This window comes from Gorilla gorilla, chromosome 22, assembly GCF_029281585.2.
Source record: "Gorilla gorilla gorilla isolate KB3781 chromosome 22, NHGRI_mGorGor1-v2.1_pri, whole genome shotgun sequence".
NCBI classification, from domain to species: domain Eukaryota; kingdom Metazoa; phylum Chordata; class Mammalia; order Primates; family Hominidae; genus Gorilla; species Gorilla gorilla.
In genome coordinates, this window is record NC_073246.2 from 34,192,808 (window position 1) to 34,217,592 (window position 24,785).

At 48.9% G+C, this 24,785-nt stretch overlaps 2 protein-coding genes across 2 annotated transcripts in view; one reads left to right on the forward strand and one right to left on the reverse strand.

Annotated features, from left to right (window-relative positions):
* Window positions 1–1,808: 1,808 nt before the first annotated feature.
* On the forward strand, window positions 1,809–14,249 carry MRAP (melanocortin 2 receptor accessory protein). Its single transcript, XM_004062695.5, has 3 exons — window positions 1,809–2,625; window positions 8,518–8,617; window positions 13,643–14,249. Exons 1-3 carry the CDS (start codon window positions 2,520–2,522, stop codon window positions 13,953–13,955), a joined length of 519 nt encoding a protein of 172 aa, XP_004062743.2. The 5' UTR covers window positions 1,809–2,519; the 3' UTR covers window positions 13,956–14,249.
* URB1 (URB1 ribosome biogenesis homolog) overlaps window positions 12,987–24,785 on the reverse strand; it is an 81,912-nt gene continuing 70,113 nt past the window's right edge. The window contains exons 33-39 of the mRNA XM_019017757.3: window positions 24,456–24,562; window positions 23,778–23,921; window positions 22,507–22,616; window positions 21,194–21,391; window positions 19,653–19,894; window positions 18,443–19,042; window positions 12,987–17,062 (exon numbers count right to left, since the gene is read on the reverse strand). Coding sequence (XP_018873302.2) covers window positions 16,881–17,062; window positions 18,443–19,042; window positions 19,653–19,894; window positions 21,194–21,391; window positions 22,507–22,616; window positions 23,778–23,921; window positions 24,456–24,562 — 1,583 coding nt within the window. The 3' untranslated portion in view covers window positions 12,987–16,880. The remainder of the gene's footprint in view (window positions 17,063–18,442; window positions 19,043–19,652; window positions 19,895–21,193; window positions 21,392–22,506; window positions 22,617–23,777; window positions 23,922–24,455; window positions 24,563–24,785) is intronic.

Here is a 24,785-nt window from a genome sequence, read left to right on the forward strand (position 1 = left end):
TTGATATAAGAAACATGTAGAGTCATGTGTCACTTCACAACGGGGTTACATTGTGAGAATTGCATCGCTAGGTGATTTCGTTATTGTGTGAACATCAGAGAGTCTACTTACACGAATCTAGAGGGCACAGCCTACCACACACCTCGGCTGAACGGCCTAGCCTATTGTCCCCAGGCTATAAACCTATTGTTACTATGCTGAATACTGTAGGCAATTATAACACAATGGTAAGGATTTATGATAGTATTATGATATTATTAGTGTTAGATATAAACATATCTAAACATACAAAAAGTACAGTAAAAATACACTATAAAAGATTTTTTTAAAAATAGTACATCTGTATAGGGCCCTTACCATGAATGAAGCCTGCAGGCCTGGAAGTTGCCCTGCATGAGGCAGGGAGTGGTGAGTGAATGCGAAGGCCTAGGACATTACTGGACACTACTGTAGACTTTATAAGCACCACACTTAGACTATACTAAATTTATTTATAAAATAAAGTAAATGTGCAATGATGTTATGTTGGCTACGGTGTCACTAGTGATAGGAATTCTTCAGCTCCATTATAATCTTATGTGACCACTGTTCTATATGGAGCTGGTCATTGATGGAAGCACTATTAGTCAGCATTTGACTGTATTTGATCTTTGTCCCTGGTAGCACAGAACTCATAAAACTTGCAATATCTGAGTAATGGGGTAAGAGAAGCATCTTCTGTTAATCAGCATAAGCCACTTTCAACTCTACCTGAGTTTATGCCAATGAGGTGGGGGCTGGTTGTCAGAGGAACCAACCATATATTAGAGGGTTGCAATGTTCACTCCCACCCTGGAAAGGGGAGAGAGGCTGGGGATTGAGTTCATTCACTGACAGCCAGTGATTTCATCAATGGTGCCCACATAATGGAATATAATAATCATCTAGATGGCATAGCACATGATAAAACCCTACAAAAACCCTCCTCAAGGGGCTTCAGAGAACTTCCAAGTTGGTGAACACATTGAGGTGCTGGGAGGGTGTGCACCTGGATCAGGCGTGGAAAAATCCGTGCCCTTTCCCACACCCTGCCCCATGTGTCTCTTCCACGTGGCTGTTCCTGAGTTGTATTCTTTTATGACAAACCAGTCATCTAGTAAGTGAACTGTCTGTCCTGAGTTCTGTGTGTGAGCCATTCCAGCAAATGACATAATGTCAGGATTGAGTTACATTGTAGGACACCCAGCCAGTGTCTGCCAAGAATAGGAAATTGCTTGGTATGGAAAAGCCCACGTCTGGTGTCAGACGTGTACGGTGTAGTGGGAGCAGAGGTTTTATTTTACTTTTCAAGTAGATCTTTTGCCCCTCACTTGGGAAACACAAGAGCCTCATTCCTCCCCTTCTGGTCAACTGAACTACCCTCAAAGTGCTCCCCAAGGAATGCCTCAGGCGTGGCAGGCCTCAGCAAAACCACCAGAGGGGCTCAAGTTATCTGGGTGGACTGTCTACACTGTCAATACCCAGCTTTATTCTGATAGTGTAGACCTGAATCAAGAACACAAGAAAGCCGGGCGTATTGGAGGGAAAGGCCGTGTAAGCTGTGTGTTTTGGCCTCCTAATTCTCAAAGGCTAAATTCTAGGGTTCCTCTCACCTGTGGTCCTGCTCATTCCAGATGTTCAGAATGTTCCTCTTGTTAGTGTCTGAGGATCTTAGAAGAGGGTGTATAATTTGGAGTCAAGCCCTACAGAAACCCAGAAGAATCTGCGTCACGTGTGGTATCAGCCAAGAGCTGAGTGGACTCTATTTCCCAAGAGCTTGGACCACATGGGGTTGTGTCAGAGATAAACAGCCTTTTGAGTCTGAACAAATGCAGCCGGCTGGTTGGTTCTTGGGGGGCTTAGATATAAGTGGAGAGGTGCACTCTGTTGGGGCAGGGGGCTCTCTTTTGGTTTTAATTAACTGGCTATGAGTACATGACAGAGGTTTACAAGTTCACGGCTGACATCACTCAATTTCTGCCCTCAGATATTGAATCTAAGCCAGCAGTTTGGTGGTTGCTCAATAGCATCAAGAATTGCTTAAATGTAAGTCAAGGGCACTGTCGGGCTTACATTTTGGTTCTTTTAACTTTTCAAGTACTTAAGGCAAAAAGCGATTGTCTTTCCAGCCCTATTGGGCATCTTCTAAGGGGCCCTGGGCGACTATTTCCTGCCCAGCTCCCTGTCCTTACACAGAGAGGGATCCTAGGGCTGCCCTGGAAAGCCGTTCTCCTGCCTCTCTGCTCTGTTTGCTTTGGAGTTTTATCAAGAAGGGGCAGATGGGAAGCTCTGCTGGATGCTGGCGTTGTGAGGCACACCCCCCTGACCTTTCTTCCAGCCAAATAGCTCTGATAAGTGGGCAGGCCTTGAGCCTAGAGACCCACAGACACACTTGGACGATTCCTGCAGAAATCAGTGAGGCAGTCTCCTCCCAGGGGCTTGGCACCTGGCTCCAGAGGCGAGGCTGCCGGCCCGGACGCTGACTGCCCAGTGCCACAGACATGGCCAACGGGACCAACGCCTCTGCCCCATACTACAGCTATGAATACTACCTGGACTATCTGGACCTCATTCCCGTGGACGAGAAGAAGCTGAAAGCCCACAAACGTAAGTCTGAACTAGGGAAGCCGGCCAGACAGAGGCTGGGGGCCGGGGCCCAAATGACTGGGCACTCCCGGCTTTCTCTGCATTCACTTATTAACTCCGGTAGACATCATGGGAAAGCAGGAATGTGGCCAGTTCACTCATAGATATAAATGAATGGGGCTGGGAGAGAAACTGTATTTGCTAACTTCTGTAATAAGCTTGGAATTAACCTGCTAAGTCACGAAGACACTTTGGAAGCAGAATTTTTATTTTTTATTTTATTTTGTTTTATTTTGGAGATAGGGTCTAGCTCTGTTGCCTAGGCTGGAGTGCAGTGGCGTGACCATAACTCACTGCAACCTCGACTGCCCTGGGTCAAGTAATCCTCCTACCTCAGCCTCCCAAGTAACTGAGACTATGGGCACATGCTACCATGCCTGGTTAATTTTGTGTATTTTTTTATAGAGACATGTTATATTGCCCAGGCTGGTCTGGAACTCCTGGCCTCAAGTGATCCCCCAATCTCGGCTTCCCAAAGCGCTGGGATTACAGGTGTGAGCCACCGTGCCTGGCGAGAATATTCTTTTAAAGATAGATTTCTTGTTTAATTTGTTTGGGGCTCCAATAAGCCGAGCGAGTTTCCTCAAATTAAAGATTTGCCTTTTCCACTGTCTGTATTTAGATTTGGGACAGTTATTCTCTCCATCCCTAAGATGCAGGATTTAATAATTTTTACGAAAATGCCAACATACGTTTAATCTTCATAGTCTCAGCAAGGACAAACCAGCATGACTTCACTTCTTTTTGCTCATCTGCCCTCGGGTTCCTTATCTCTTGGCTAACGTGGCATGTGTGGACAATCTTCTCTGAGGAGTCCAGCTACTTGATCACAATGACAAATTAGATGCGGAAGTGAGCATGAGAAACAAAACAAAAACAAAGCCTGGGAAGATTGGGTCTCAGCCCTGGAAACCCATGCGCTACCTATCCCGTAGGAAGTCTTAGCTTCCTTGGGTTTTCACTCACTATAATCACATACTGTCTGTCAAACAGTAAATGCAGGGCTGGGTGCAATTGCTCACGCCTGTAATCCCACCAACTAGAGAGGATCACTTGAGGCCAGGAGTTCGAGGCCAGCCTGGGCAACACAGTGAGATCCCATCTCCACACACACACAGAAAAAGTAAACGCAGACCAGGCATGGTGGCTCATGCCTGTAATCCCAGCACTTTGGGAGGCCAAGGCGGGCAGATCACTGGAGGTCAGGAGTTTGAGACTAGCCTGGCTAACATGGTGAAACCCCATCTCTACTAAAAACACAAAAATTAGTCGGGTGTGTTGACATGCCTGTAATCCCAGCTACTCGGGAGGCTGAGGCACAAGAATTGCTTGAACCCCGGAGGCAGAGGTTGCAGTGAGATGAGGTCACACCACTGCACTCCAACCTGGGCAGGAGAGCAAGACTCCATCTCAAATAATAATAATAATAATAATATTTTTGCTTCAAAAGTATCTTCGTTTCTTAGGAGGTGAATTCCAAATTTATAACAAAAGAAAACAGACACCATTTTACCTCCAAACCCCTCAGGGTGTCAGGGGTCCTTGGCACCCACAGAGAGAGATGCTTCTTGGGGTCTTTTTTATTCCTATTTGTGTCACAGTATCCCAGTCTTTATGTTTTATTTGAATGTAATTTCTATTTTCTCTAGAAGTTTGGGGCTAGACAAAAATTCCCCCTACCCCCCCACAACACACATAAGAATGTTTAAACTCCGAATAGGTAGTTGTTGAGATTTTTTCTAGGGGACCCACCAGGAGGCAGGGGCTAGGCAGAGGCCAGGCACGTGGACTGCTGAGCCAGTCGGCTGGATTCACATCTTGGCTCTGCCGCATCCTGGCCATGTTCCCCTGGGCAGGTCCGTTACCCAGGCTAGCCAGATTCAAGCAGAGAGAATTAGAGCTCCCCTCTCAATGGGAGAACTGTTAAAAATGTGAGGTGGTCTTTAATTCACCACAAACAAGAAAAATGTGGCAGATGGTAATATGTGCTCCATACAGAAAAATAAAACTGGGCAGGGCGCAGTGGCTCACTCCTGTAATTCCAGCACTTTGGGAAGCCAAGGTTGGCAGATCATATCTGAGGTCAGGAGTTTGAGACCAGCCTGGCCAACATAGCAAAACCCCATCTCTACTAAAAATACAAAAACTTAGCTGGGCGTGGTGGCGGGTGCCTGTAATTCCATCTACTCGGGAAGCTGAGACAGGAGAATTGCTTGAACCCGGGAGGCAGAGGCTGCAGTGAGCTGAGATCGCACCATTGCACTGCAGCCTGGGCAACAAGAGTGAAACTCTGTCTCAAAAAAATAAAAAAATAAAACGAGGGGGCAGCTAGAGAGAGCCAGGACCCAAGGAAAGATTGCCGCTGTGAACAGGGCACCAGTGAAGGCCTCCCCAGGGTGCCTGGGAGGAGGCGAGCCATCATGATGGCACCTGGAGGAGGTCTCAGAAGAAGCCTCCCATGCAGCAGGAACGGTAGGGCAAGGGCTCTAGGTCAGGCGAGCACCTGGCGTTTTCAAGGCACAACAAAGGAGTTGCAGTGAACCTTTCTTTCTTTTCTTTTCTTTCCTTCCTTCTTTTTTTTTCTTTCTTTCTCTCTCTCTTTTCCTCTCTCTCTCTCTCTCCCTCCCTCCCTCCCTCTCTCTCTCTCTTTCTTTCTTTCTTCTTTCATTGAGACGGAGTCTATCTCTGTCACCCAGGCTGGAGTACAGTGGTATGATCTCAGCCACCCAGGCTGGAGTGCAGTGGTATGATCTCGGCTCACTGCAACCTCCGCTTCCTGGGTTCAAGCGATTCTCCTGCCTCAGCCTCTCGAGTAGCTGGGATTACAGGTGCCTGCCACCACGCCCAGCTAATTTTTGCATTTTTAGTAGAGACAGTGTTTCGCAGTGTTGGCCAGGCTGGTCTTGAACTCCTGACTTCGTGAGCCGCCTGCCTCGGCCTCCCAAAGTGCTGGGATTACAAGCATGAGCCACCGTGCCCAACCAACTCTTTTCTTATATTTTTGGAAACTGTTCTGGAAATATCTTTTTTCTTTTAAAATGGAAACAACTTTATTATTTCATCATTTAATGCAATTTATCAGTCAACAAGAAAAAGAACAAAACAGTATAGGCAAGGGTATGAAAAGACAGTAGCCAAAGGGAAAACTCAAACGGCCCGTAGAGAAAGAAAATGTCCAGCTTCACAAGTGGCCCGGGAAATGCATGGGGAGAGAGCCATGAGAGAGCACTTCACAACCGCGAGACTGGCAAAAATTGCAGGATGGATTTTCAGCCAGGGCAACATAGGGAGACCCTGTCTCCACAAATGAATGAACGAACGAACGAATGAATGAATGAATGAGTGAATGAATGAACAAACAATTAGCTGGGCGTGGTGGCATGTGCCTGTGGTCCCAGCTATACAGGAGGCTGAGGCAGGAGGACTGCTTGAGCCCAGGAGGTCAAGGCTCCAGTGAGCTATGATTACATCACTGCGCTCTAGCCTGGAGCATGTTTTTTTTTTTTTTTTTTTTTAAAGGATATTGGTAGTGCCAGCGTAGAAAGTAGAAACATGAGAACTGTCATATGTGGCTGATGGGATGAAAATTGGGTCCAACATTTTGGAGAGCAACTTGTCAAGGACTAGAAAAGCCAAAGAGGCCCACAGGGCACAGTTCAGCATCCCCCTCTAGGTGTCCACCTAGCAAGAAGCTGGAACCTGTGGATGTTTATTGCGGCACTGTTTATGGAGCCAGAAGTTGGAAATGACCTAATATCCACCCGCAGGAGGTGGGATAAAGAAACTGCAGTTGTATTACTGCAACCAATAATACACCATGGTTATAATGCGTGAACCAGGTCTACATGAGTCAAATGAATAAACCACTAAAATATAATGAGGGAAAAGAGCAAAGGAAAAAGGGCAAAAGGACACATCCAATAGAATTAAATGATATTAATTATTAATAATCCTATTGATTATAATTACAGCTACTTAAATTATAAATGAACCTATTATAATTGATCGCATAATTAATTTATATAATTTGTAAACATTAAAATCTATATGTTTGTAACAGGGACACACATGTTTAGTAAAGCATAATTGTGCACATTGATTTCAAGATCATGATTTCCCCTGGAGGAGGATACAATAGGATAGGGGAGGGTTCCAATTCTATTTGTAATATTATTTTTTAATTTTTTTTTATTTTTATTTTGTGAGATAGAGTCTTCCTCTGTTGCCGAAGCTGGAGTGCAGTGGCGCAATCTTGGCTCACTGCAACCTCCGCCTCCCGGGTTCAAGCAATTCTCCTGCCTCAGCCTCTCGAGTAGCTGAAATTACAGGCGCCTGCCATCACATCCAGCTAATTACTGTATTTTTAGTAGAGACGGAGTTTCGCCATGTTGTCCAGGCTGGTCTCGAACTCCTGGACTCGAGTGATCCACCTCCCACCTTGGCCTCCCAAAGTGTTGGGATTATAGGCATGGGCCACTGTGCCCAGCCCATTATACCCTGTTTCTAATGTTACATTTTAGGGTCCAAGATCAACTCTTATGAGTCCTCAGTTTTTCCTGCTATCTCTCAGAGGTCGTAGATGGCAGAGATGACATCCTTTACTCAAATACCAATCTTCACCCCAGAGCCTCCACCTCTGCCTCTCTGTAGATTACTCTCACTTTATTCATTCTTTCAGTGGTTTGCACGTTCTCTCATTCATTTACTCACAGTGTTAGTGCTGGAAGCACTGCAGAAGTTCAGAGGAGGAGGAGGTTGGGGGTGGAACATTGTGGGTGAATGAGGGGAGTTAGCAATTTCTGATGTGCTGGTTTAGCCCCCTCTGAATCCTGAACAGTCCCTCGCAAAAGGCGCTCAATGAATTCTCGTTAGGTTATCATCCTCTAATAGCGCCTTTTGGTCACACACATAGGCGTCTAGAATATCTCAGCTTGTGACATCTTGGCATTACGCAGTTGGTCTGGGATAAGACACTTGCAGACCCTAATTACGAGCCGGATTGCCCACAGCCACAGACAACCACCAAGAAAAACTGTCGTGCTAGAAAGTAGTTCCATAGCAACTGGCCTAACATTCCCAAACTGGAGCCTGGAGAAGGAAAAAGGCCCCTCCTGGCCAGCCAGGTTCTACCCAGGGCCCCAGGGGGGCTAAGTGTGTTTCCTGGTTTCCCTTTCCCCCTTCAGCCTCAGGCCACAAATACAGCCATCATGCTGGTGGCAAAAGTGCTTTTTCCTTCCTGCCACAGCCCCTGAGATGAGACTTCCTGCCTGAGAGAGGAACTCGCTATTTCCACCTTGCCGATCCAGGCATGAGCAGACCTAGGCTAACTCCCGTAGAGCAGAAAGGGCCTCCCCACCGGAGCGCTGTAGCCCAGCGCACATCCTCCGCAGGGTATCAACTCCTGGGGTCTCTGAAGCTGTTCCACCAACGGCCCCTGGTAGGCGCTGCATCCCTCCCGGAGGCCCAGGAGTCCTTCCTAATACACAGAGCTGCCCACAGCCCTCCTCTCCCTCCCATTCCTTCAGGACTGTTCCTCTGAGCACCACTAGGAGCCGGGCAAGCAGATGCATGGGGTGGGGGGGCACACAATTCCATTCAATGTTTTCTCTTAACCATCACCCTAAACAGACCCCGTGGCCAGCTGCCCTGAGGAAAAAAACACTTCTTGGCTCCCCTGTTCTTTCCCAAAGTTATTGTTAATGGGAGATCTTCCCCATGGTAACAGCTGAGAGGCTGGAGGACAACTGAAACTCAGGGCCCTCATTCCACAATACCCTGGGACTCCTTACTGCCCCTCAGCCTTGCTTTATGTTGACATAACCCAGCGCTGAGATGCATCTCCTCCTCCCACAGATTCCATCGTGATCGCATTCTGGGTGAGCCTGGCTGCCTTTGTGGTGCTCCTCTTCCTCATCTTGCTCTACATGTCCTGGTCCAGCTCCCCGCAGATGAGGTGAGTAAGAAGGGGTGTGGGTCTGTGGGTCACTCAGACGCTCTCCAGTGAGTAACAGTGCAGGTCGAGTATCCCTCATCCAAAATGCTGGAGACCAGAAGTGTTTCAGATTTGGGATTTAAAAATATTTGCATTGTACCTACCAGCTGAGCATCTCAAATCCAAAAATCCAAAATATTCCAGCGAGCATTTCCTTTGAGCCTCATGTCAGTGCTCAGTATGTTGCAGATTTTGCAGCGTTTCAGATTTTCGGGTTTGGGATGCTCAACCTACGTCCCTACAATGGAATAGTATTCAGCAATAAAAAGGGACGGAGTTCTGATCCATGCTGCAACATGCATTAACCTCAAAAACATCATGCTAAGTGAAAGAAGACAGACACAGAGCTGCATGTTGTATGACTCCATTCACACAAAACATCCAGAGTAGGCAAATCAAATTCTGTAGAGACAGAAAGCAGATTAGCAGCTGCCTAGGTCTGGGGGGAGAGTGGGGAAGGGGGAATGGCTATTGATGGGTTTCTTTTGGGGATGATAAAAATGTTCTAAAATTAAGCTGGGCGCGGTGGCTCACGCCTGTAATCCCAGCACTTTGGGAGGCTGAGGTGGGTGGATCACTTGAGGTCAGGAGTTCAAGACCAGCCTAGCCAACTTGGTGAAACCCTGTCTCTACTAAAAATACAAAAATTAGCCAGGCGTGGTGGCACGCACTTGTAATCCCAGCTACTCAGGAGGCTGAGGCGGGAGACTTGCTGGAACCCAGGTGGCGGAGGTTGCAGTGAGCCGAGACTGTGCCACTACACTCCAGTCTGGGCAACAGAGCGAGACTCCGTCTCAAAAAAAAAAAAAAAAAAAAGAAGTTCTAAAATTAAGCCAGGCACAGTAGCTCACACCTGCTGTAATCCCAGCACCTTGGGAAGCCAAGGCAGGAGGATCGCTTGAGCCCAGGGGTTCGAGACCCTGTCTCCATAAAAAATATCAAAAAGTTAGCTGGGCATGGTAGTGTGTACCTGTAGTCCCGGCTACTCAGGAGGCTGAGGCAGGAGGATCACTAGAGCCCAGCAGGTCAAGGCTGCAGTGAGCTGTGATTGCACCACTGCACTCTGGCCTGGGTGACAGAACAAGACCCTGTCTCAACAAACAAACAAAAAGTTCTAAAATTAGATTATGGTGATGGTTGCACAACTCTATGGATGTACTGAAGACCACTGAAATTGTACTCTTTAAATGAGTCAACCTCATGGAATGAAAATATATCTCACTAAAGCTGTTAAAGAAAATGAAGCCAACTTGACACCATGGGCATTAAGTCTTGCCGGCCAGCTCACCAGGAACATAAGAACCTTACCTTTGGCCAGGTGTGGGGGCTCACACCTGTAATCCCCGCACTTTGGGAGGCCAAGGTGGGCGGATCACCTGAGATCAGGCCTTTGAGACCAGACTGGCCAACATGGTGAAACCCCATCTCTACTGAAAATATTTTTAAAAAATCAGCCAGGTGTGGTGGTGTATGCCTGTAATCCCAGCTACTCGTGAGGCCAAGCAGGAGAATCGCTTGAACGCAGGAGGCAGAGGTTGCAGTGAACCGAGATTGCACCACTGCACTCCAGCCTGGGCAAGAAGAGAGAAACTCTGTCTCCAAAAAGAAAAAAAAAAAGAAAAAAGAAAAAGAAAGATCCTTACCTTAGGCACCTATGGCCAGCATCTGTTATCAGATGCCTGCTGTGTGCCACTAAATTGGAGGTGAAATCCAGGAGTTTTAAGGAGTAATTGGAACCCACCTTGTTTTATGTTAATTCTGTTGTGCTAGAGGATTGGCTGCCACATCCAATGTTCCCTTCTAGGCTAATCGGCCCTCACAGCTGCTGCTCTCCTAATGACTGTTCTTAGGAGGGACCCTATATTTTGCCATCGCTCACCCGAAGAGGGCCTGTCCAGTGGCTGGCCCATGCCCTTGGAAATGTGTGCCCTGGCAAAAGAGCTGGGACTGGTCAGATTCTCATCTCTGGAATTTGGAATCTAGAACCTGAGGGATGGACCTGGTGGCTATGGGGGCTGCACTGATTGGTCCAGGAGGAGGACTAGGCTGGGTGCCATTATAGACCATTATGTCCATTACAGACGGAAGTCTTGGGGACTGGAAACCCTAAGTGTAGGAAGCTGGTCAGCAGAGAGATGAGCCAAACTGTGCTGAGGAAGAGCTGAGTGGCCTTGGAGCCCCTGAGCCAGTGCGTCCCATGCCAGGTCCCGTGAAGAGCCGTGGACTCGCGCATTGGCACAGCGTCTTAGTGTTTTCTGTTGCTGTAACAGAATACCTGAGGCTGAGTAATTTATGAAGAAAAGAGGCTTATTTAGCTCATGGCTCTGAAGGCTTAGAAGTCTAGGAAGCATGGCACCGACATCTGCTTAGCTTCTGGTGAGGGCCTCGTTTTGTAAAAAGATCTAATTCAGTCTAGAGAAAAAAAAACTCATTACCTCTTAAAGGCCCCAGCTCCCAGTGTTGCCACACTGGGGACCAAGTCTCCACGAATTTTGGTGGGGACAAACCATACCACAGCCCAACATTACCTTGAAGGGGCCTCTGATTCTCCTCCCCGCCCCCGCCTGCCCTGCCCGTGGTGTCTCACCCACCAGGGCTACACTCGCCAGGCCATTTCCGCTCACCTTTGGTCACATATGGAAGGTAGCTTTAGAGCAATGAAGAAATTCATTCTTTTTTTTTTTGTTTTTGAGACAAGAATATCGCTGTGTCACCCAGGCTGGAGTGCAGTGGCGTGATCTCGGCTCACGGCAACCTCCGCCTCCCAAGTTCAAGCTATTCTCTTGCCTCAGCCTCCCGAGTAGCTGGGATTACAGGCACCCGCCACGACGCACAGCTAATTTTTGTATTTTTAGTAGAGACGGGGTTTTGCCAAGTTGGCCAGGCCAGTCTCAAACTCCAGACCTGTAATCCTAGCACTTTGAGAGGCCGAGGTGGGTGGATCACCTGGGGTCAGGAGTTCGAGTCTGGCCTGGCCAGCTTGGCAAAACCTTGTCTCTATTAAAAATACAAAAATTAGCTGGGTATCATGGCCGGTGCCTGTAATCCCAGCTACTCGGGAGGCTGAGGCAAGAGAATCGCTTGAACCTGGGAGGCAGAGGTTGCAGTTAGCCGAGATGGCATCACTGAGGTCAGGAGCCACTGTGCACAGCCTGAAATCTGTTCTTTTCTTTCAGTTTTTAGAACTCACATTCAATTTAAGCACATTTTTATACCCAAGACACATCTGAGGGATAAACGAGTGATGTCACCTTTCTTTACTACTCTTCTGAGATGACCTGCAGCTGCCCTATGCCAGGGAAGGTGCAAAGATCCCTGGTCCGGTCCGGCAAGCCCAGGGGCTGCCTCCACCACGCCCAGCTCCCTGGGGGGCACAGGCCTTCTGGGCTATTTCACAGGGGCAAATTGATGACACTGTACATCCTGACCAGCTACATGGCTTACTAAAGAAAATGCTCTCAAGGCACTTGGTAACATTCCTGGAATGCTCAGGGCAGCAAAGTGGATCCTCAGCAAGATTTAGGAGTCACTCCCTGAGGAGCTGACCTTCCCATGATGGGTGGGGGGGTGGGAAGGGGAGGAGGGAGGTGGGAGGGGAGGAGGGAGGTGGGAGGGGAGGAGGGAGGGGGGAGGGGAGGAGGGAGGGGGGAGGGGACGAGGGAGGTGGGGAGGGCATTCTTAGGGGAGGGCATTCTTAGGCGAGTGCCATCTGAAAGGATGGCCTCTGCCCAGTGGGTTCATCACTTGGTACTCTTCATTCGTTCCAGCGTTGTAACCATATTTAAGTCGTTTTATACATCATCTCATTTCATCCTGAGGACATCTGTGAGCCAATATTGTCCCATTTTATGGATGACGTTAAAGGCAGCTGGGAAGTGGTGGCCAGAGCTCACTCCAGATGGCCATGTCCACTGCCCCAGCACTTCCCGGGCAGGAGAATCCACCCAGGGAGGACACATTTCTTTTCTTTTTCTTTTTGAGACTGAGTCTTGCTCTCTTGCCAGGCTGGGGTGCAGTGGCGCAATCTTGGCTCGCTGCAACTTCCGACTCCTTGGTTCAAGTGATTCTCCTGCCTCAGCCTCCTGAGTAGCTGGGATTACAGGCGCCCACCACCACACCCAGCTAATTTTTGTATTTTCAGTAGAGACGGGGTTTCCCTATGTTGGCCAGGATTGTCTCGATCTCCTGACCTCATGATCCACCTGCCTCTGCCTCCCAAAGTGCTACGATTACAGGTGTGAGCCTCCATGCTTGGCACAGGGAGGATGCATCTCTAGCCAAGTGTTTTAGTTTGTTCTCGGCTGCTAATAAAGACATATCCGAGGCTGGATAATTTATAAAGGAAAGAGGTTTAATGGACTCACAGTTTCACATGGCGGGGGAGGCTTCACAGTCATGGCAGAAGGCAAAGGAAGAGCAAAGCCACATCTTACATGACACAGGCAAAAGGGCATGTGCAGGGAAACTCCCCTTTATAAAACCATCAGATCTCATGAGACTTACTATCACAAGAACAGCATGGGAAGACCCGCCCCCATGATTCAATTACCTCCCACTGGGTCCTTCCCACGACACGTGGGGATTATTACAATTCAAGGCGAGATTTGTGTCGTGACGCAGCCAAACCATATCACCAAGATACAAGTTGGCTTGGGCTATGGATATAAAATGAGCTACACTCAGATACAGGGCTGGATGGGAGGTCAACCTGCTCCCCTCCACCCCCATCCTAAATCAATGTAGGAAGAAGTGGCCTCCAGGAAAAGACCTGAGGCCTAGTTCCTGACAAAGCACTTCCTCTCCTCTGAGATTTCTCTAGAATGGCCACCTTTGTGAGCTGGCTGACCCTTCTCAGGAATTTGCCTGTTTGGCCTTCCCTATGGGGTCTGGGCAGATGGCAAGTGTGGCAGGAAACCCCCCAGCCCCAGAGTACGGACTGTTCTGCAGCAACTATGATGCCTGCCTCCCACTCTGCTCTGTTCACAGGAACAGCCCCAAGCACCACCAAACATGCCCCTGGAGTCACAGCCTCAACCTCCACCTCTGCATCCAGAAGTGCCTGCCGTGCCACAGGGAACCCCTGGCAACCTCACAGGCTCAGGCGAGCTCAGTGGAGCCAGGGAGCAGAACTGGCCCTGACCAGCCGCTACGACAGGAGAGCTCCTCCACCTTGCCCCTCGGGATTTGCCAGACCCACCCCACTCTCCTCTGGGAATTGACCCTCAACGGGGGTCCCCTCGTCAGGAGCAAGCCCAGCGAGCCTCCCCCTGGAGACAGGACCTCTCAATTGCAGAGCTGATGTCAGTAAATCGTGGCCATAGCTGAGTGAACTGGTGAAACCAAGCCAACCTGGACACATACGTTCCTCGTTCTTCTTAGAGGCCATTTGCATGTAGCAGAAAGGGCGCCTAGGTCAAGTGCAACTAGAGCAGGAGCATCCTATGCCTTTGACAAAGATTGCAGTGGCCCCTCGAGTGCAGAGGTCATCCCAGGTGTTGCTGAGTTTATTGAACACACCTAGCCTGCTTGCTTACTGCTTATATTTGCTTAGGGAAGAGTAGGAAAATAAAATATACGCAAATCAAGAGGAAAAGCTGTTTGCTTACTAATCTTTACTACGCCACTTTACCATTACTGTGTAATGCGTTATCAGCCCTGAGTTCACCTGCTCCTTCTGTACCTTTGTTAGGATGCTGGGTAAGTTCCCATCCAAGCTCCACTAACACCCGCCAGCTCCCCCAGATGTGATGGCATCTGCCCTGCCAGGTCAGCTCACTGCAGTCTGGGGACCTGAGTTGCACCTTCAACCTCCCCACAGCCTTTCAAAGACAGAGCCCAAGGAAGTGTCTCCCCTGGAGGGCAGGCAGCCAACGCCTGTCAGCAGCCAGGCCGGGTAAGCAGGATCTATGCCCAAATGCTGTCACAGAACACAAAGAGCCCTGGAAGCTGGCAGGAAAGGTCTCCTTCTGGATGTGACTTTATGTGACAGTGGATCTGGGACCCTTGAAAGATCTAGTCCTCTAGTGCCCAGCAGCCTTGTCCCTGGAGAGGAGACAACATCACACAGCAAATCTCAGAAGACCCATATGTCCCCTACAGCTTTCAGGCAAGGAGGGAGTTGATAGGTTTTATTTTTAAAATAACTGTGCCCCCCGCCCCACTTAAGATATTTCTAATTTAGCATTTTATATTTTAAGTCAGGTGAAGACCATGTTCGATCTGTTCTCCATGGGATGAGATTCCCTTCCTCCACAGTAAGTGACTGGAAAATACACGAACAAGGTCAGGGCAGTGGATTTAAAAGGGAGAACAAAGAAAAGCAAGACTGATGAGCTCCAGAGATGCAGAAAAGAAGGTGAGGTGCTGAAAATGTGTCCTCACTTGACTGAGCTGGAACTCGGCTTTGGAGCATTTGTCGCCACCTGACGTAGTATGTATTTGACTTGCTGGGCCCTAAGAACCTGGGAGGCAGCTTAGGCCTGGAGCCAGGGATGAAGCCATGGAAATCCACCCCACCTGCTCGCTGCCCCTCCCTGTGCCCCCAGAGGCATGGGGTTCAGGGATATTCCCCAGACCAATGTCCTTCCGGCCAATGCCCTCTGCATAAACAAGCAGAGGTGCCTATAACCAAAGGAATCCCCAAAGATAGGCCTTGGAGAGGTGGATAAAGATTAAGGGGAACCAGGAAGAGAACGCTTTGTTGGAGCAGTGCTTGCCTGAGTCCAGCTTGGATCTAAACGTGGGATTTCAAGTTCAGGATAGTCTCAAAGAATAGCGTTGTAAGGTTTATTTGGGTAGGGAAGGGGACAAGTGAGGTAACTGATCCTTGCTTTGTAAACAGTGCAAGACAATTATTTGTGGTGAAGGGACTGTATGCCAACAAACGTTACTCATGCTTTAGTTCAAACTTTAAGTCACCTAAAACAGAAACAATTCTAAAGAACACTGGTGGAAAATAGAAGTGTAAATGTTTCAGACAAAACCAAGGCATTGTCAGCACGACGTACATTATACGGCAGATAAAACAGCCACATCCTAGGCCACAGAGCAGATCCCAAGAGCCCCAGGCATGCAGGAGAGTTTTAAAGAAACAGACGGAAATTTTAACTGTGAAAACCACGAAATTTCATGACTTTTGTCAGCTACAACCCCAACTAATATATGACCATTAAGAGTAAAATTCTGACCTTTAAAATAAATGCAGGCCTATGTGGAGCAAAAATAGCCTCTTAACAACAACGAAAGGAAAACACAAAAACCTTACAAAAATAGACATTAACAAGCATTTATAAAATTCAAAATCCCCTCTTTGAAGTATAGCTTTAAAAATTACAGGCTGTCTTCTCAAAGCAGAGGTCAAATCACTTTTATACTTTAAGGATTCAGTGTAACATCCTTTTATTTAATAAAATAATTAAACACTGGCAGAAATTAACTTATTCAAAAAGTCATACTAATACTTTGTTATGACTTTTTATAGAAAAACAAACTTTATTTTTTTATTTTTTTGAGATGGAGTCTTGCTCTGTCACCTAGGCTGGAGCGCAATGGCACGATCTCAGCTCACTGTAGCCTCCACCTCCCAGGTTCAAGCGATTCCCCTGCCTTAGCCTCCCGAGTAGCTGGAATTACAGGTGTGCGCCACCATGCCTGGCTAAATTTTGTATTTTTAGTAGAGATGGGGTTTCACCATGTTGGGAAGGCTGGTCTCGAACTCCTGACCTCAGGTGATCCACCCGCCTTGGCCTCCCAAAGTGCTGGGATTATAGGCGTGAGCCACCTCACCTGCTGAAAAATAAACTTTAAACATCTCTCTTCGTTTTCATAAAAAAAATCTGATACCTTTTGACATTTCAGCTTTAACACAGATGAATCTCTTCTGCATTCAGAAGTGCTGCCTCAAACTTGAGCTATTTCCTGTGATGAGCTCCAAGCCCCTAGAGAGGAAGGGGCGGCCTGGCGAGGCACTGGATGGGCCTCATGGCCTAGAAGTCCCCACATTCCTTGCAACTCTGATGCTGGGCACCTACAGGCCCGAGTTTATCATTTACTGGGCAGTTCAATAAAGTCCTCTCAACTTTTCTTGTCAAAGAACTGAGCCAATGTACTGAACCTGTTGTTTCCCATGCCTTCTCTGGAAACCCTTGACTCAACCAAACTTCTAGAAGCTGGTGCTGTGCTCGAGGCTCTGGTCATCAGGGTGCAAGGTGCTGGCCGGCAGGAGTCAAGCATCTGAGGCTGCACTGGCGGTGTCCTTGCAGAGCACCACGATGGCCTCCTCTTCACTGCTCGGGGCATCATCTGCGGCCTCACACACCATCCGGACGTGGGTTAAGAGGGTGTCCGGCCGCTGAGCCCCCAGCCAGATGTCCTTTATGTAGAGAGACACCAGGAATGCTGCAGAGGCTGAACAAGAGCAGGGGATAGGCCGTTAGCATGCACACCTGCTCAGCTCGAAAACAGGTCATCCTGCCCACAATGCAACGGCTTTGCCAAGTGCCCAAATGAACCGTGCCACAGGCCTGGGCAACCCAAGGTGAGCAGACCGATACAACAACTCACTCTGCCTTTGCTTAACTTTTGTGTTAATCTTTTTTATTATTAAACAGTTTCTTTTCTTTAAAAAAAAAAAAAAAAAAAAGACAGGGTCTCACTCTGTCACCCAGACTGGAGTGCAGTAGCGTGATCTCAGCTCACTACAGCCTCAACTGCCTGGGCTCAGGTGATCCTCCCACCTCAGCCTCCAGAGTAGCTGGGACTACAGGCATGTGCCACCACGCCCATCTAATTTTTGTAGAGACAGGGTTTCACTATGTTGCCCAGGCTGGTCTCAAGCAATCTCCCCACCTCAGCCTCCCAAAATGCTAGGATTATAGGTGTGAGCCACTGTGCCTGGCAAAAATTTATCTTTCTTCTGATGAATATGTGTGGATCCCCTCAAAAAGCTGTTACAAGACAAGTCTCTTCCTGGTTCTGACCATCCATGCCAAGAATGACACTGAAGTTTGAGAAGAACTTCCCAGAATCATTTCCTACCATTTCCTCAGTGGCATGGGTGAGGAGGAGGAGAAAGCTTGCAGGCAAAAAGGCTCAATTCCCCAACTGCGGCCAGACCAGAGGGCGAGGTCACCCTGCTACCAGGTGAGCCTACCCGCTAGGCTGCCAGCCCCTCCCTCCCCTGGGCCCCCACATTCCTCTGTGAAAGGACAGACCTCTGGGTTACCACACCCACCTCCCTGGAGCTCTAACGGCCCCCTGGAGCTTGTGCTACTCACTCATTCACACTGCTAGGCTCCTAGTGACTGCCAAGTACATAAACTGTTCATGTGCGCATTTATACGCATGTGAAGCTATATGTGCACACACACACGCGTGCACACACGCATGCACATGCACATGCGCACACATGCAAGCATACGCACGTACGCGCACACACAGCTGGCCACATGTGAAACAGGACTCATCATGTGCCTAATGGTCAGAAACCCATTGCCCTGCGGGGTGGAGGGATGCCAAGGTTCTGAGGTGCCCTCTCTGCACCGTCAACATAACCAGCACCAAAGGTTTCCCCTGCAAGCAAAGGCAAAGACTTCCTTCCCTTCACATTCACTGCCCAGTGGCAAGCTCTCTGCAACCCCAGAACCGTAAGGGGCCACCTAAACAAGCACAATACCCAGCTGAGGAAGTCAGCAGAAACCTGAGTGTTCTAAGCACAGAAATCACTCCTGCCCCCAGGCCCACTTCTGCATCTATTTCTTCAGCCTCCAACAAAAGAACCAGCCTTACCTCGTGTGGCTTCATCCTTCTCACTCAGAGAAGACAGGGAGAGGGCTTCCATGGCCGGGTGGAAGGGGCTCCCTGCCCGGCCCTGGGCGGCCACCAGCTGCAGCATGACCATATTGAACAGGCAGGCCACCTCCTGCACAGGCCCTGCCAGCCCCTCAGCCCCACAGAGCCGGCTATACAGCCTGAATATGCTGCTCCTCACGGCACTGTCCTTAAGGAGGTCAGCCACGACCACAGGGTGTGGCAAAATATGGCTCTTAAGCCAGCCAATGAGTCCTGCAGCCTCTGCCCTGCTGAGCGGGTGCTCGGCCACTGACCGCAGCACCCAACTGACTGCCAGGGAAGCGGCAGCATATACGGGGCCTGGCGCATCGCTCTCGGGGCTGGCTGAGTCCACAGGCTCCTGAGTGGGGTCAGGACCAGGGATCACTGGTCCCCAGTAAGTCAAGATGGACCTCAGGAGGCCCTTGCATGTCTCCAAGGTAGATGCCATCAGCTCAGGGTCAGCCATCTCCTCTGCCTCCCCAGGCCTCCTCTTTCGGCCCCGTGGGCCTTTGGCTCGGGCTGGCATGACAGGCTTGTTCTTATCCTTGAGCATTTCTGTTAAATGCACAAAGAGAAGGTAATGAGACTGGGGTCCCTCCTGCCCACACAGATCCAGATGTGGGGAGGTGTCAATGGGGGACACGAGGGGCGGCTTGCATGTCCTGAGCACCCGGCCCTGCTCCCACGTCAGGAGCCTGGTGAGTGCTCGATGTTTCACTACGCCTGTCATCACTGTTATTATAACCAACTTATTAATCCTCACACCATGAGGTAGAAGCCATTACTGTCCTCTTTAAACACAGGGAATCAGGACAGCATCAGAGCTTCAGTCCAGGAGGCCAGGTTCCAGTCTTTTCCTTAACCCTGCACTACAGGAGGAGGTTGGGGCAAGTAGCTCATAGCTACCCCCAGCCTCTTTACAGGTGAGCACCATGATACTAAGGTAGGTGAAGTGACTTCTCCAAAGACAGGGAGCTAGTAAGCAGCTGGGCTGAAACTCAAAGGCTGCCCAGCTCCCCATCCAGGGCTCCAAGATGGATGTGTCCCATCTCTGAGCCTCACTAGCTTTGGAAATGTGGCTGAGAGACAGAGAGAGAGGGAGGGACGGACAGGGTGAGAGAGACATGTTGGCTACTCTGGGCCAGTCCTGGGTTCTGACACTCACTCATGAGCTCCCGGGCTTGGGCCTTCTCAATGGCTGCTCTCAGGTCCTCCTGGAGCTTGAGGTCTCTTTCAATGAGGCTCCACTTGTGCAAGAGGACAAGGACGTCCTTGGTGGAAAGCACTGTCTCATTTACGGTGAATCTGTTCATGTCCCTAAAGGCCTGTATGACAGTGGCCCGGTACCTCAGCACGGAGTCAAGTGTCCCGAAGAAGTTGGTCAGCTGGACGGGGGCCAAGGTGGGCCTGTTTGGGAGTCAATGTTACAGACTGAGCAAAGGCTGCTGCCCCTGCCTGGCAGTCAGCACCGCGGCACCCTGACGACATCACACACCCAGAGGTGCACACAGTCCCTCCAGGAACCAGGTTTTCCTGCACAGCAGACATCTAGCATGGGCCCCCAGGACGCAGAAAAGAAAAAAGTGAGCCACTCCAGGAAGGCACAAAGGGGACCTGGAGTCTGACCTGCACCCCACAGGCACAGAAACCTCCTGAAACCCTGGCTAAACATGGTAGCCAAACACACAGCTTGACAGCCAGGGTGCCAAGAGCCTGCGAGGGCTCCACTCCAGGCCTGCCAGTTTCCCTTGCCTCACAGACCACCAGTAAAGTGAGAAAAACCCAGGGAGGCCCTGGGACAGTGTCACCACCCACGGCCAAAACCTGATGACCACCAGGAGGAAAAAGATCTCCCTGAATTCCAAGACAGTTAAAGCCTGTAACATCAGTTCCACACAACTGTAAACATAAAACCAGTATTTTAAATAGCAGCTGGTTCTTAGACACCAGCATGTCTTCCGACGATCCCTACATAGGAAAGGTTGACTATCCAGCACGGACTTAACAATTTAGTTTTGAACAATACAAAACAAAAGGCCTTGTTCTTTTTATCAGGACATTTTTCCTTCTGAGATTACAATCCTCTTGCTACCAACCTTCTGGTTCCGGTTAGCATAACTTGGCTCCCAAATCAGAAATAATGAGTGTACACAGTGTATTTTCTGTAACATGGTAGAATTGGAGGGAAATTTAGCTCTTCTGAGGAAACCAAACGCATGACTCCAAGGGATCGGAGGAAAATACTGAAACATTCCAGAGAATTCATGGACAATGAGTCTTCGCAGGCTAATGAAGGCAGAGGCAAGTTTGGGAACACCCTGTCTTATGTTAGAGTCACAGAAAATATTTTCTTTCTAAGAAACATCACTTGATTCAAGTGTTTGAATCACAGTATCAAGGCAGATGGCTCGCCAGCTAAAAATGACCTCGTACGATGCACATTAGGTGTTAATGTTAACAAGTATGTTAAGTTCTTGGGGTCTTGACAAGAAGCTTTATAAAGTTGAAGGGGAAAGAAAGAGCTAATAAAATAGATGTTCTGACACTACCTACACCTGACACTGGTGCTCTGCCCCAATCCACAGCAGATCACGGCCCAGCGTCCCCCTGGTAGAGAGTCATGACTGAGACATGGTGTCCACAGGTGGCAGACCAAAACGGCATCCAAGAGGCCAGAAGGGCCCCCCTGGCGGGGGCAGGACTCACCTCAAGTGCTTCATGAGCACGATGAGAACATAAAGGAACTCATTGACCAGGTGCAGGGCAAGCCGCTTGGCAGGCTCCTGGGAGCTAGGCTGGCAAAGGCGCTGGCTCTCCCACTCCACTGCCTTGTCCCCCAGGTTGGTCACCCACAGTGTGTGTAGCAAGGAGATCACATTAGACAGCAGCGGAGTCTCCAGAAACCTAAAACCAAGCACAACAGCCTTCAATCCGCCACATCCTGACCTTTCAGCAGGATCAGACTATCCCCCTCCATAATCCTATCTGCTCATCCCCCTAGATAAGCATAGTCTCCAAGTAAAAACAGGGTGCTTGCTATACAAACACAGCTTCCACACAGGACAAGGTGCACTGTCCTAACAGAAGATTGCCCTAAGTTCCTCCAAAAATTCAGGAGCTGCTGGGGCACACTAATAAAAACTGTCCTGTTCATGACAACAACTCAATTTCTAAAACAAGACACTATAAGCCAGGAACATTAGCTAATTATGCCTTTTATAAACCTGAAACAGTCTTGAAGTTGATGTCCAAATACACATTCTAATTTTGGATATTAATTTCTTCCCCCCACCCACTTTTTTTGTTGTTTGCAGATGTACTTGGATATATTAGTTTCTTTTAGAGAAATTTCAGGAAATACTTTTAAAAAAATGCACAAAAGGGCCTGCATTCTCCCAGGCTTATTATAGTAGTTAGTTCTTTGTAAGACAGAGCCCTCCCGCCAAGTGCTGTCTGCTGTGACAGGTCTTCATCTTTTCAGACAGTCTCAAACAGCAGGAGAATCAGGAATCACAATAAATCATCAAGTTCAGACCCTTGGTGCTGCTCCTCTAATGCGGGCTCATCACTGAGGACAGAGACCCTGCACTGACAGCAGAGCCCTGTCACCCGTCAGACCGGCCTTCCTGCAAGAGGGCTGCAGCTGCTAAAGCCTTAGAGAACAGGACATTTACTTCAGAGCACAGAAGGCTGCTGGGACACCGGGGAGGAGTCTGACCTGTGCAGAACAGAGCCAGACAGGCTGGCAGAGACTCTGCCAGATGTGAACAGCAGCTGGTGTCTGCTGTCCCATGGCAGACAAGAGACACTCAAGGAAAGGCTGTGAATGGAGGAAAGGCACTTTGGCACTGCCAGGAATGGGACTGCCAGGCATATGGTAGCATTGGAGGACACTGCATTTCAGAGAGCATGGATTTTACTGGACATTTCCAACCAACAACAGAGCTGGCAGCAGACGTCATCGTTTCTGTTCCTTTCCTTCCCACCTGACGCGCACCTCGCATGCAAAAGGTACTTACTTGCTTTCAAGGATGTGTAAAATCCATGTTAAAAGGCTATAGTCTCGTATGATTTCATAGGCAGATCTGGCAACCTGGGCAGCATTCTGTAGAATTTCCAGAATCCAATTCTGAAAACCCCAAACAAGAAGTTACTCTTCAGTGAGAAAACCCAATTTACTTGATTAAAGAAACCGTTTTAAAAATGTAATGGTATGGTGCCATTACAGGTGGTGGCTGCAAATGAAGCCTGCTTTGCTAAGTCCGTCAGAGCGGTGGCCATGTACGAACGTGCCCTTCCCTACAAGAGACAGCCAGAGGACACAGACTTCCACAGCAATCTCTGGGCCCGGGGATCCCCACTTCCGTTAATCCATCATCTGGAACCAACCCACAAGCAAAGATGCACCACAGAAGCCAAATGGCCCAGATGCGCAGCCACCAGCACAGGGAGTGCGTGAGGGCCCGCCTCCAGGCCAGCTGCTGGCCGCCAGCCACGAGCCATGCGGCCCTGTGTTTACCACCTGGAAGGGAGGACATAAAAATGGGATGGTCCCCTGACTTGTTCATGGGGTGCTTCAGAATTCTCACATGCCATAGAAAACAAAAAGTTACTATACTCAAATTCAGTTTATTCAAATGGGCTTCTTAATCTTGACTTACTCCTATTTACCCACATTTTACATATGAGAAACAAAAGCTGACTACGCTAGAAATTAATCAAAATACTAAAAGCTTTTCCTATTTCCTTCTACCGCCTACCTGTAATATTTAGAAGGTACACACACCAGCTCTTGGTTCCTGACTGGCTAGGTGAGGCTGTCTGTTTCAACCTGACCCTTGCTTTCTAAATGAGTTCTGATGACCCCCAACTTCTGTAGTAGGTGGAATCCTGGTGATTCAAAAGTGTCTCAGAGTACCTCAGTCACTGACAGGGGGTTTCTAGACTTGTGACCACTCTGAAGGCTCATGATTACTGATCAGTACCCCCGACTGATGGCCTTCGTATACGCCAAGGGCCGTATACGCAGTAGGAGGGTTGCAGTGAAGAGTATTTAGAGGACAAATGACACTGGGGGTCACAACACTGCACCCTCAAGTGAATCCACCTGCTCTGCATGCAGGGAACAGGACAGGCGCTCTCAACGTCTCACTTCCCCTAACTGAGAGCCAGGGTTAGGTCGGTCGTGTCCACGCTGGGAACTGAATTCATACGGACTTGACTTCCAGATAAAATCTTAAGAAGGGGCACAGACCTCTCGCTCTCAAATAAGCTTGCGGAACCCATGTACCTGTGCTGCCTCGTCACACAGCGGGCTGTGGAAGAAGGACAGGATGATGTGGAAGATGCCACGCCGGGCACACAGTTCGTAGCACTGCTTGTCACGGATCCCCTGCCGCAGAAGGCCAAACACCCACTTCTGCTCTGTTTTTTGCTATAACCCAGGCACACAAAAAACTGTTGTTAATAAGTGAAAGTCCTTTCATCTGACAACTGTTCAAACACCACTATTTTAAGTGGTGGCAAAAGTTGTAACACAGCAGCCCTGACCTCCACGTCTGATTATGAAAAATCCCTGATCTCATCTTTGATTCCATTTCTTCAGGTCAGAAATAGAGGATCGAGTCAAGTTTAAATACTGAAGTCAGATAGGTATTCTATAAAAGAATATTTAATATGAATATCTAAAAACAGAATTTAATATTTAACCCAGTGATTCACCAAGAAAATATGAGAATGTCGTAAAACTCAGGACTCTGAAGCAGAGTTTTTAAGGTTTGAGGCGCCATGTAGAAGTGAGCCAACAGCACGGAGACATTCCGAAGTGCAGGCCTGCGTGGCCACTGACTGCACAATCGTGTTGGCCGTGCAGCACACAGTATCCATGGGGAAAATGTCAGAATGACAACGGTGGCTGCATAATCAATTCAGGGGCCTGCAGAAAGCCGTGAGGACTCTGGAAGCATACCTCAAAGTCAGAGCTGTAGAAGAACTGGTAGAAGCCTGGCACTTTGTCCATGTTCAAGTACTCATGCGACAGCAGGAAGTTGCTGACCTTCAGGTACATGTGCTCCTCTGAGAACACAGGCAGTCAGTCAGTCATGGCAGGCCCCAGCAGGACGCCCCCTGGTCTGGCAGCACTAAGAGGCAGGCATTCTGGGTATCAGACATAAATCCCCTCCCAGGAACTTTTGTGTCCTGACCCAGAGGACTGGCTCTTGAGAATGAGAACAGAATTCGACACGTCAGCTCCATACCACACACGGGCTTGCTCTCCTAGCTCAGAAACCACTGCTGG